The following is an 11,531-nucleotide window of genomic DNA, read 5'->3' as shown; positions in this document are numbered from 1 at the left end:
GTTTTTGGATCTAAAACGCCCTCGTCCCAGAGAAACTTTGGCGGCTGTCTGTGCATTTAATTGGACCAATTTAATACTTTCACGTTGGCTTTAAAAAACATGGTTATTTTGATCTTGCATATGTACATAAAAGCATAAAATATATTGCAAAAATACATATGTATACATGGTATGTGTGTACTCTATAGCTAGTCTCCTCCATAAATCCTCCAATTAGAATAATTGTTTACATCTGAACACTTACATCCTCTTTGTCCTAAACTTTACACCCTAAATCTAAAACGTATGTTGAGTTTACTCTCCTTTTTTTAGAGTCCGTGTGCTTTTATAAATCTTTATGTAAATCTGTTCAAAACTAAGGTATTGTTCGTTAAAAATTGCTTTAAAAATATAAATATCGATAGTTTAACAAGTAAAATGAAATAATTTCGTTAGAAAAGCTGGATAAAACAAACAAAAGCCAACAAATCCGTAAATAAGGTATACACATTTCATCCGCATGAGCATCTGCATGGAGTTCTGGTGTCAAAGCGACTGTTCGGTGACCAGCACAACACTCTGCTCCTGGGCAATGGCCGCCAGCTCCTTGAGCCACTCGTCCAACAGGACGGCGCACAGGGCCAGGTCTCGGGAGCGTTCCGTGCCACTTGTGCTGGCAATGATGCCCATCGAGGCAACCGAATCGAGGGACACGGGCTCGGAGTTGAAACTGGGTGGGCCGCCGTCCAGGCCGTGCAAGGTGCTTGACGAGTGGGTGGTGGTGTTGGAGTGGGCGGAGAGCGTTTGGGAGGATCCACCGATGCTGCTGTTGCTGCTGCTTCCGGAAGCTCCAGTTGCCGTCGCGATGCGTGGCGGTTGCGTACTTAAACTGGTCTCACACGTGCCCGACGTCTGCTGTCCCTGGTTGAATCCCCGGCTCTCTGAGCTTGAATTGTTTCCCACCAGCGAGGAGGCAGCTCCTAAAAATTACAACCCATATTAGCACATACTTTGAATGAAAGGTTTTTTTTAGTTAATATTTAACAGCAACGATAACAAATACATCAAATAAATGAAATAACACAAATGAGATTGTCTTCCATTTAGGGATTAGTAGAAAGCATAATATACAAAGCTCTTAAGGATCAACTACGAAATTTTAGAAGAACTATGTCGGGTTAGGTTACTTAAATATTTAAATACTTTTATCAAGCGTGACATATTTACCGGTGAAGAATGCGTAAATTTGTGATAAGCCAGATGAAGCTAAGAATTGGTTTTTTGTTTTGTTTTTTTTTTTTATCAATAAAAAATAAATAAAAAGAAATTAATTAATTGGAAGCAAATACTTCTGCTAGAGACTTTTTACAGAGATGTGTGAAGGACCTAATAGAGCCCTGAATGAGATCTGAGTTCGAGACATGGTCTTCAGTCTTCAGCAGGGCCGTAGCTAGAGCCTCGGGGGCCCTGGGGCACCGCCCCGCCTGCCCCATGCTAGCTACGGCCCTGGTCTTCAGTCTCTCATGCAGGGCTTTAGTGAGTAACGTGTGTGTGTGAAGTGAAATTATGTATTTTGGACCCAAAACCAACTTCTTTCCAACATCCAACGCTGCTGACTTGTAAACCGTTGGTGATTTCTATTTTGTTTGCTTGGTTCTTTGTAGAAATAAAGAAATGTGCCATAGTGTGCCAGAGAGGATTCTGTAGCTTCTACTTACCGGAAGATCCATTGACTGGCCCTGCCGATGGGGCGGCTGGAGGAGCAGATTTTCTGCTAAACAGCGTGGTAATTGACTTGCTAATGCTCCGCCTCTTATTGTCGCTGCGCCTGAAGGGATCATAGGCACTGGTGGGCGTGGCCTGCACAGGTGTGGCAGCCGAAAGGGTCGCATAGGCCGATCTTTGTTGCCCTTGCTGCTGGGCGGGATTTATAGCCTGTTGTTGCTGCAGATTGTGGTGCGACGGGGAACCCTCATTGCCTTTCCGAGTGTTCACCAAACGGAACTCTCGGTCGATGAGCGAGGACCGGGCCACATCGATAATCTCCAGGGAGTCTTCGGTGACCGGCAGCTCGGCATCGATCTGTTGCTTGAGAATACGCAACACCTGGTGGAAGGATGGGGTGTCCGAGGTGATGACGATGTCAGAACGAAGCAGCAGCGAGTGGATCAAAGGTAGGGGGTACCAGGCTAGCCGGGTGATGAGGCCGGTCAGGTGAAGATTGACGTACAATGAGTTGCTGGTGAAGGTCTGGAGCTTGCCCCAGATGGCATTGAGGAAGGGACCTAAAAACAAGAACAGAAAAGTGAATAAAGCGCTGGAATGAATAGCTGAACACCCTACCTAAGCTCACGGTGCCCTGGGCAAACAAATCCTCCGAGAAGTCCAGATCCGTCAATACCAACTCATTGCGATTGTTGTGCGAAACGCGCCAGGACTCTCGTCTGCCAGACGCAACCAATCCACTGCTGATGCTACTGCTGTTGTGCTCCAGCTCCACCTCACTGGCGGTTGTGGCCAGAGTAGTGTCTGTGGCTTCGCTCTCCTCGTCTGCCGGTCGCCACTTGAACGACTCATAGCCGCTGGACTCGCCAATTGATTGCAAGCTGTCCAGCTGCTTCTCACCCGTCTCACTGGACACAACCGGGCCACTGCCTCCGTATTCGCTGAAGAACTGCCTCGCCAAGTCGAGGGCGTGGGCTTGGACGCGACCCTGGCCGTGCCGGGGCCACTTCTGATACCGATAGCTATTCGCCCACTTGAGACAGTCCCTCTGGCACTGGGCGATCCTCCAGTGCGCCTCGAACAAGTACGCCTGAATGTTGGCATACAAACTATCACCTGTGTGCACCCCATAGTAGTTCCAATTGGCGCCTATGGTTTTGCTCATAACCGGCGAGGGGATATCCCCCACCACCGGGTGCTCTTGGAGGGCCTTGGGCTTGGCCAAGTCCCTGGCTCTTTTCATCACATCCGGCGACAGCTCCAGGAAGAACTCGCTACTGCTCAGATAGGGATCGATCTTGTTGATCTTGTGGCGATGCGAAAGGGGCACGTGCTTGCCCGGCAGCATAAACTTGAGCAGCAGTTCCAGCATCAGGTCCTCGCAATGCAATCCCAGAAGGGTATCAAACAGTGCCAGTGTCACCATGCAAAGATTGGCGTCGGGCGAGTTTAGTCGCTCCACTAGAGCATCCAGGATCCGCTCCCCGTCGAACTTCTCGTTGTCCAGCAGGAAACGCACAAAGGCTCTCAGCAGACCCGGTTCGGTGATAGAGCGCAGAATCAGATCCAGGTAGGACATGGCCGAGATTTGCGAGTCGATGTTCGTCTGAAAATGTTTGCCCTTCAGTGTCTGCGAAAATGGAGCGTAAAAAGTTGTTTCGAGATTTCGAGGTGTGTGTCTGGTTAGCTACGGGATAGGAAAAGGTACAGGAAACACAGAAAAAGAAACAAAAAGCCGAGGCAGTGCAGAGTCCTGAATAATAAAATGTACTCTGAGCGGGTAAAAATAATACTACATATCGGGTATAAGATAAAGGATATTTTCTTAAACTTTAATCAAGAAAAGCATGAAAAAATGCAAAATTTATCATAGTATTTAATTAATTAATCATCAAAGTTGAAAGAAACTCATAAAAAAAAGAATTTTGTGAATTATTTTATGAAACATCAAAAATGAGTCTTAATTCCTATTCATAATTTTTAATACATTTTTCAACTTAAACAAAGGAATTATTAATCAAAAAACAATCATGTTGTAAAACCACTGCTTAGTTTATATCATTTTTAAAAAATGCCTTAAAAAATAAAGATATTAAAAGATTCAAAGAGCTGGACAAATATAATATGCTTGCAACCAACACCACAGAAATGCATCGAAGACAAATTTTCACGTGAGGAGACCGAGACGAGGACGAGACAGAAGCAGAGCAAGGACTCACCTGCAGGATTGCTGGACCCAGAACGGGCACAATGAAGCCCTGGTACATAAAGTCCAGCAGCTGCTGTTTGATCATCTCATGGGCCACCTGCACCACCGCGTTACAAAACTCCAGGGCGTTCATAAAAAGTGTCAGCTCCGGAATCTCCGTGACATCGTCCGGCGTAATCCTGTGCCAGTCGATGGCACTTATCTCGATGCTGTTGGGCAGGCGCGAGTAGAGGCCACCGAGGCCGGTAACCAGCAGCGGGCATATCGACGAGTACTGGGCTATGTAGGTTCCGATGTTGGAGTTCTTTTGGGAAAGCGCCATACAGAGGAGCAGGGCATCGCGAGCTTGGTGTCCCAGACTGCCCTCGCGATGAACATAGGGGATTAGCAGCGAGAAGATAATGAAGCTGCAGAAATAAATCACAAATTATTTAAATTTTCTCCAAAAGCTACCCCTTTTCTTAATTACTTGGTTGTGGTTCCACTTTTGGGAGGCGGCACGCTACCGTTTTGAATCTGCTCCTGCACCTGGGTCTGGGCGGAAAAGAAGAACAAGTCCAGCAGGTGAACATTCTGCATTAGAACCACGCACAGCTGGTTCAGCAGGATGACCAAGCGCTTCTCCAAGTCGGGCGGAAATATTTCGCCCTGGCTGGATGCCAGGATCTTGAGCAGGGGTCGTAGGAAGGGTTCGTGGCAGAGCAGCTGGTGGCGCGAATGGCTCACCAACAGCTCGTACAGCTTCAGTTGTTCCAGTCGAACCGCATTGGCATAGCGACCGGTGGCGCAAGACCACTCGTAAAGCTTATCCAGCAGATTCTCGCTTAGCAAGTACTCCAGGCAGGGTGCCGCTGGTGGGCCACTGGCCTCCGTGGTCGGCAAGGCCACTTTGTTGCAATGATGGAGCTCGACGAGCAGCAGCGTCACCATATAGTCCAAATGCGAGACCACGCCTAGGACGTCGTCGTGCGAGGGCGGAGCACTGTGCTGGATGATCTCATGGGCTTGCTGCCAATGCTTGCAGAAACTGTCGTAGCAGGCGCGCGGATCGCAGTCCGTCGCCGCATCAATGGGCCGCTGGCGGATGTTGCCGGAGTGTCCGGCGGAGGCAACGCCCCCACTGCTACTCTGGCGCAGCCAGCTCATGGTTTGTTTGAGTATTTCACTGATAGCAGCTCCCGGAGGTACTTGCTGTGCGTTTAATTTGGCATGTACTGGTGGGTGTTGCTTATCGCAGCTTTGTGCTTTTGTCCGACTCTTCGTCTTTGCTAGTATGCGGGTGTTGAGTATTCCGATGTGGTAGGTCTGTAAATAATTACAGGCTAGAAACAAAAATGCAAAGCGTTAGCTGAATATCCGCTCGACTAAACCAAAACGGGCAGAAAAACAACAAGTGCATGCCGTGACACAATTTCAACACACATACTAACATAAGTGCACACGCGGTCATAAAAATAGAAACCAAAAATAAATGACATGATTCCAGCTCTTTTCAGAAATAGACCTTCTTGAGTCATATTTGAAATAAAATCAACAGGTTAGAAAAAGTCGTATATTTTTTATATTGGTACATTTTTATGGTTGCTATAATTTTGACCGCAGGTGCGTACACATATACAGGTAGGTGTGGGCTCACATATTTGGGCAATTGTTGTTGTTGCTGCTGCTCGCTCACCTGATGAATTTGTATTTGTTCTCTGGCGTCTTCGTCATTTCCTTCGCCTGCCGCCGCTCATCACTCCTGGTTTCTTCCACTCCGAGCATTGCTCTATTTGTTTCTATTATTTGATAGCATTTGCTGATATATTTTGGCACTTGGGCAGCTACAATTACATTTACAATTAAGAGTACGACCTAACACGGAGGCAGTAGGTTTGCTGGTTGATTTTCATGCAAAGCGATGTTTTCTTTTGGCTTAAAAACACGGTGGCAATCCTTGCAGCCCCTCAATGTCCCATTTTAGTTTGTTTTCGACATTTTTGGGTAGCAAATTCGCGTAAATATTTACAAATTTTCAGCGCACGGAAATAGAAAGTAATAATGAATGAAAACAGTGCTGCAAGGTGCCCGATATTGTATTTTTTGGTATTTTTGGTATTTAGTGTGGATATTGAGAGGCTACCGATAACTATCTAAATAAACCGATAACAACTACAGAACCAAATTATCGATAATTTTCAGGGCTGCAGCATTTTCCATTCAACACAGCTGATAATAACATAAGAATTGTGAAATCCGTTTTGATAATAGATACGACACGCTAATTAGAGTACCCGAAAAGATGCAGAAAGTGCTGGGCCGTATACAGGCGCACATCCTGCGCACACGCTCTCAAAATGCCAGTGTTTCCATGGTTAGACACGACTCCACGAAGCCGGCTGCCACTTCAAAAGGTACTTTTTGAAATATTCCATGATTGCACTTAACTCTTACTGAAACCCCACAGAATTTCGTGAGCGCCAGGTGCGTTTCAACATAAAAAATGAACAGACCGAGGGTCGTCCTCTGTATTTGGATGCGCAGGCTACCACACCGATGGATCCCCGTGTGCTGGACTCCATGCTCCCCTTCCTAACTAACTATTACGGCAATCCACATTCCCGGACTCATGCTTACGGCTGGGAGACAGAACAGGCGGTGGAGAAGGCGCGAGAACAGGTCGCCACTTTAATTGGTGCCGATCCCAAGGAGATCATCTTTACTTCGGGCGCCACAGAGTCGAACAACATTGCCGTCAAGGGGGTGGCCCGCTTCTATGGAGCCAAGAAGCGGCATGTAATCACCACACAGACGGAGCACAAGTGTGTTTTGGACTCCTGCCGCGCTCTGGAGAACGAGGGTTTCAAAGTCACCTACTTGCCGGTGCAGGTCAACGGCATCATAGACATGAAACAGTTGGAGGAAACCATAACACCAGAAACGTCACTGGTGTCCATTATGACGGTGAACAATGAGATCGGAGTCAAGCAGCCCATCAACGAGATTGGCCAACTTTGTCGCTCACGCAAAGTATTCTTTCACACGGATGCAGCTCAGGCTGTCGGTAAAATCCCGCTCGATGTGAACGCCATGAACATCGACCTGATGTCCATTTCCGGACATAAAATCTATGGCCCGAAAGGCGTGGGCGCCTTGTATGTGCGTCGCAGGCCGCGAGTTCGTTTGGAACCCATCCAGAGCGGCGGTGGACAGGAGCGTGGCCTGCGAAGCGGCACTGTTCCCGCTCCACTTGCTGTAGGTTTGGGAGCCGCTGCCGAATTGGCTCTACAGGAAATGGATTACGACAAGAAATGGGTGGACTTTTTGTCGAACCGCCTGCTGAACAGGATATCGAGTGCCTTGACACATGTGATTAGGAATGGAGACCCCGATGCCACCTACAATGGTTGCTTGAACTTGTCGTTTGCCTATGTAGAGGGCGAGTCCCTTCTGATGGCCCTAAAGGATGTGGCTCTGAGTAGTGGCTCCGCCTGCACTTCTGCCTCCCTGGAGCCCTCCTATGTACTGAGAGCCATTGGCACCGATGAGGATCTGGCCCACAGCTCCATTCGTTTCGGAATCGGTCGCTTCACAACCATAGAGGAAGTTGACTACACGGCAGATAAGTGCATTAAGCATGTGGAACGATTGCGTGAAATGTCGCCTCTGTGGGAAATGGTCCAGGAGGGCATCGACCTTAAGACCATTCAATGGTCACAGCACTAAGCACTATGTTAGTCGTTACTGTTATTATGAAAGCGAAATAAATTAGTCTGAGAGTACCAGTTTCCAGGTTTAATTTAAATGTTTGAAAAATATAAAAATTCAATTTAAAAAAATCATCTTTTGTGATAAATATTGTAGAAGGGAGCAAGCGAAACAAATTCGTTTAAAGATTATCTAGTTTATTTGTACACAAAACCACTTATAACTAAGCTTAGTCCGAACGAATGTGCTTGTGTAAGAGGTGAGACAAGAGACCCCAAACGCGAACGTAGCTCCAAAGGCCAAAGATATGCAAATGATGCAATATATAATTTGCATCCACCGATTTAACTGGCGATCATCGGTCAAGGTTCACATTCAGTTGGCCTTCTTTTTGGGGGCAGCTGCTCCTCCGCCCAGGATCTTCCGGCGCTGGGCAAACATGTGCAGATACAGTTGCGGGAAGATGGGAATGTAGCCCAGCATGACTATCCACAGGAAGCCAAAGTAGGAGAATGTGGCGTTCCACTTATTGGGCATCACTACGCTCCACACGCTGTTTTCCCGGGCGTAGCTCTGTGCCCACCAGAAGCACAGCAGCTCACCGGTCACTCCAATGGGATACAGCACAATAAAGGTCGTGTAACGCAGGAAGACCACGAAATGGGGAACCACCTTGATGATGTTCAGTGCATAGTAGCCATAGCGGATAATCTCAGTGATGGCCCAAGCTAACAGGGCGATTGGCAGACCCGGAGAGACTTTGCCCGTGGGCGTGGCCATCACAACACCAACAACCACCATCATGCGGCTGAACACCTGGAACCCAGTGACCACTGGGTTTGACTTAACAAGGCCAAAGGACGCATTCAAGATCTCCACGAAGGCAGCGTTCTGGAAGATGATTACCGCCAGGCGTGTAAAGTCCCAGAGCGTAACCTGCGCCCGGAACTCAGGTGTCCTCAGGAGGTAGTAGTCCACCAGCTGCCACAGGATGTAGCTCCATCCGACCACCTGCCCGGCATTGTAGGCAAACAGATAGAGCTTGGTGAGCGTGGACGGCTCCTTGGAAGCGGGTTTGCTGGTCTTGACTGCCTTCGACGACATGGTGGAACTACGCGAACTTTCACCTCTGCGGTCGTTGCTGATTAACTAATCAATGTCGTTAAACTTATCGCTGACGGGAGATATTGTTTCGAGGTGGCTTTCACCTGTTCGTCAATGTGACCGTCGAGGCTCTGAGCCAAAATCCGAAAAGTATTTCGATTTGGTCACTCAACATCTTTACTCGGGGCGGTACTTTTGAGCCTCGTAATTACAATGCTACCTGTTAGACCTAAAAATTGCATAACAAGATAGTTTTTAAATTGTCAGGTACATAAGAAAACTTACACCTGTAAGTCAGAGGTTCATTGCAAATAAATAACACGTATTTTTAATTCCATTTCTTTGTGATATGATATCATAGAACTTTAATAAGGACCACTCATAGTAATCCACACCTCTATTGATTCAAATATATAATTAACAATTAAATAATTACTGATTTCAAACGAAACACAGCTTTAATTTAAGACTTAGTCATTGTTAAGGTAAATACAATTGAATGTTTAATTAAAGTGTATATATTTTATTTAATAAAGTTGACTGATGTAATATACACAACAATCTGATCAGGTTACAAAATATACATATACATGTACATGTAGATACATGTAGAAGATACATCTCATATGAGATACACGAATATACATATTCGAGATACTTTTTTCGTGTTTCACTCCACTGTACCATGGCAGCTGGCGTTTGTTAGCTTCCTCCGACCGGTTTGCGCAATGAACCGGAATACCAGCTACCAATTATGATCGCCTAGTAGAAACCGAACCGAAAACCGAACGTGTCTGAAAAAGTCCGCCACCACCACGGGGCCGGTGCACGTCCCCACCTGCAAGTGCGCGTGCTGGTGGGGCGATTCCGTTCCCCAGCCGGTCGTTGAGCGAGCGATTCGCTCTGGTTTTCTACGGTATTGTCGAATCCATTGTGAATCGCAATTGGAATTGGAACTTTTGTTCCGAATCGACGGCACGGCACGGCACGTGTTTGCTTGCCCGAGCTATGTGGGCGGAGGCCTGCAACCACGCCTACCGTGAATTAATTTGCTGCAAAGGCAAATTACCAAGTACTCCCCTAAAAGCCGACCAGCCGCTTCGGACGTAAAGCAATCCAGTTAGCCAGCCAGCAAGGGGGGCGGGCCGGGGGCACCTTATCAGCCGGCTGCCTTATCAGCAATCGTCGTGCGGACTCGTTGGACGGGCGGAGCGGCAATTTCAGACAGCAGCGCCCACAAAGGCCGATTGGACAAACCAGGAAAAACGAGACCCCGCCAAAAGTGAATTCCCTCTTTTTCAGCAGGCGAACAGAAATGTCAGCACAGCGAAATGGCGACGCATTCGAACGGCGTTGGAGAAGTGAGTGCCGGGTGCGCCGTTTACATGGGAGGGAGCGAGACGGATAGAGTGTCAAGGCAGCAGGGGTTTTTAACGTGACTGGTCGCCGGTGTGTGTGTGTGAGCGCTGGCGTGTACATGTGGGCTGGCAAAGAAATTCGCAAAGCTGACAAATTGCGGCAGTTTAAGGCCACAACTAGTGATTATTAAAAGTCTTTAAGTTGAGCAAACACCAGTATTCGCTCTTTCTCGCTCACTCGCTCGCTTGCTCTTTTTTTTGGCTAGCAAAAGAGGGAAAAAAGCCAAGAGAACTACCAAAGGGCAATAAAATCAAAGTGTGCTAAGTGTGGTGACTGGCCAACAGGTGGCGCCATCATAAAAAACCTCGAGGAAAAGCAACAAAATTCAAACTATGCTACACGCCCACAAATGCGGGCCCTGCGCACCACCGCCCCTTTTTCGACACCACCACCACCATGGCGTACTATGCAACAGAAAAATTAAATATTGTAAATAATAAACTAAGAAAAAAGGAGAAAACTTTGTTTGTTTGAACCGCAATTTCTAATGCAAACACACTCGCGCCCCTTGCAAGCAGCACTCGAACATTTTGCTCAATTTTGAGCAGTCATTTTGTTTGCTCACATCACAGGCCAACAGAAAACAGAAAATTGCCCGCAACGTCCCGCCAGTTCGTTCTACGAATATACCGCCGCCGCCATATAGCCATAGCCACAATGTACTGTACATACACACACTCGTAACTAATAGCACAATCCACCTGCTGCGACTGGGGCTAGAAACTGCATGATATCAGACCGACCGACCCCATGTATACCGCCATCGGCGGAAGTTGCGGGCGCCCACTCCGGCCGGACATTTTGTTTTGTGCCCGTCATTTTGCTTATTGCACAAAATTGTACTGGGCCACCAGCAAAATCCACAAAGTTCGCAACGTGATTTAAAAACTATCGCCTAATACCGTCGATTAACTAACTAACAGCGGAGGCAAGGACGCGGCGAGCAAAAACGTCCATTATTGTGGGCGTTCAACGTTTTCCCACATGCAACCTAACAGGCAACCAGCAGCCGGCGACAATGAGCTGCTCTGCTCCCCATTGCCACTGAATGAGCAATAAAATGAAAAAAAAACTGATAAAAATGAGCCCCAACTACTAGCGGGCCAAAGAAGAAGCAGCTGGATCGGTTGGGGAGGCAGGCAGCCCGGGGGCCGGAAACCAGTTTGCGTGCGTGTGTTGGCGTCGAGCCATGAGTCTTCCGTGGATGGCCGGCCAGTGAGTGGTCAGCTTTTGATGTTTGCCTTGGCTTTTTTTCCGGCAAGCAACCCTACTATTTTAATGAGAACCTGCTTAACAGGCGCAAATTAAATGGGGGGTACAACCTTTAATTAATTAAATAGGGAATTCGTTTTTATTTTAAAGAAAAAAATTAAAATACAAAAAAATAATACAAAATATATATTTGTAA

General features: G+C 47.3%; 3 protein-coding genes across 6 annotated transcripts; 1 reads left to right on the top strand and 2 right to left on the bottom strand.

Annotated features, from left to right (window-relative positions):
* Nucleotides 1–49: 49 nt before the first annotated feature.
* On the bottom strand, nucleotides 50–5,989 carry LOC108127282 (FHIP family protein GF15501). 4 transcript variants are annotated; one of them, XM_017244225.3, is made up of 7 exons: nucleotides 5,589–5,989; nucleotides 4,383–5,235; nucleotides 3,924–4,320; nucleotides 2,323–3,334; nucleotides 1,698–2,264; nucleotides 1,207–1,245; nucleotides 50–959 (listed from the first exon to the last, which is right to left on the bottom strand). In XM_017244225.3, exons 2-7 carry the CDS (start codon nucleotides 5,057–5,059, stop codon nucleotides 526–528), a joined length of 3,126 nt encoding a protein of 1,041 aa, XP_017099714.2. In that variant the 5' UTR covers nucleotides 5,060–5,235; nucleotides 5,589–5,989; the 3' UTR covers nucleotides 50–525. The 4 variants fall into 4 exon arrangements, with proteins under 4 accessions (XP_017099714.2, XP_017099715.2, XP_017099716.2 ...); XM_017244226.3 differs by having other exon boundaries at nucleotides 2,323–3,310; nucleotides 5,589–5,988; XM_017244227.3 differs by lacking the exon at nucleotides 1,207–1,245 and having other exon boundaries at nucleotides 5,589–5,988.
* A 106-nt stretch (nucleotides 5,990–6,095) lies between these two features.
* On the top strand, nucleotides 6,096–7,734 carry Nfs1 (Nfs1 cysteine desulfurase). Its single transcript, XM_017244434.3, has 2 exons — nucleotides 6,096–6,306; nucleotides 6,360–7,734. Exons 1-2 carry the CDS (start codon nucleotides 6,195–6,197, stop codon nucleotides 7,616–7,618), a joined length of 1,371 nt encoding a protein of 456 aa, XP_017099923.1. The 5' UTR covers nucleotides 6,096–6,194; the 3' UTR covers nucleotides 7,619–7,734.
* A 46-nt stretch (nucleotides 7,735–7,780) lies between these two features.
* Nucleotides 7,781–8,824, bottom strand: Hacd1 (3-hydroxyacyl-CoA dehydratase 1). The gene has a single exon (XM_017244435.3). The coding sequence runs from the start codon at nucleotides 8,702–8,704 to the stop codon at nucleotides 7,976–7,978; it is 729 nt and encodes a 242-aa protein (XP_017099924.2). The 5' UTR covers nucleotides 8,705–8,824; the 3' UTR covers nucleotides 7,781–7,975.
* Nucleotides 8,825–11,531: the final 2,707 nt, after the last annotated feature.

This window comes from Drosophila bipectinata, chromosome 2L (genome assembly GCF_030179905.1).
Source record: "Drosophila bipectinata strain 14024-0381.07 chromosome 2L, DbipHiC1v2, whole genome shotgun sequence".
NCBI lineage: Eukaryota > Metazoa > Arthropoda > Insecta > Diptera > Drosophilidae > Drosophila > Drosophila bipectinata.
The sequence above is the reverse complement of the archived record's forward strand: the minus strand, read 5'-3'. Positions and strand labels throughout refer to the sequence as shown.

Bases quoted from the DNA above. Each gene is read 5' to 3' on its own strand.
- LOC108127282 (XM_017244225.3), bottom strand. From the start codon at position 5,059: ATGAGCTGGCTGCGCCAGAGTAGCAGTGGGGGCGTTGCCTCCGCCGGA. The intron at 4,321-4,382 runs GTAATTAAGAAA...TTATTTCTGCAG, and splicing joins AAAAGTGGAACCACAACCAA to CTTCATTATCTTCTCGCTGC. The intron at 1,246-1,697 runs GTAAGTAGAAGC...ACCAATTCTTAG, and splicing joins GCCAGTCAATGGATCTTCCG to CTTCATCTGGCTTATCACAA.
- Nfs1 (XM_017244434.3), top strand. From the start codon at position 6,195: ATGCAGAAAGTGCTGGGCCGTATACAGGCGCACATCCTGCGCACACGC. The intron at 6,307-6,359 runs GTACTTTTTGAA...GAAACCCCACAG, and splicing joins GCCGGCTGCCACTTCAAAAG to AATTTCGTGAGCGCCAGGTG.
- Hacd1 (XM_017244435.3), bottom strand. From the start codon at position 8,704: ATGTCGTCGAAGGCAGTCAAGACCAGCAAACCCGCTTCCAAGGAGCCG.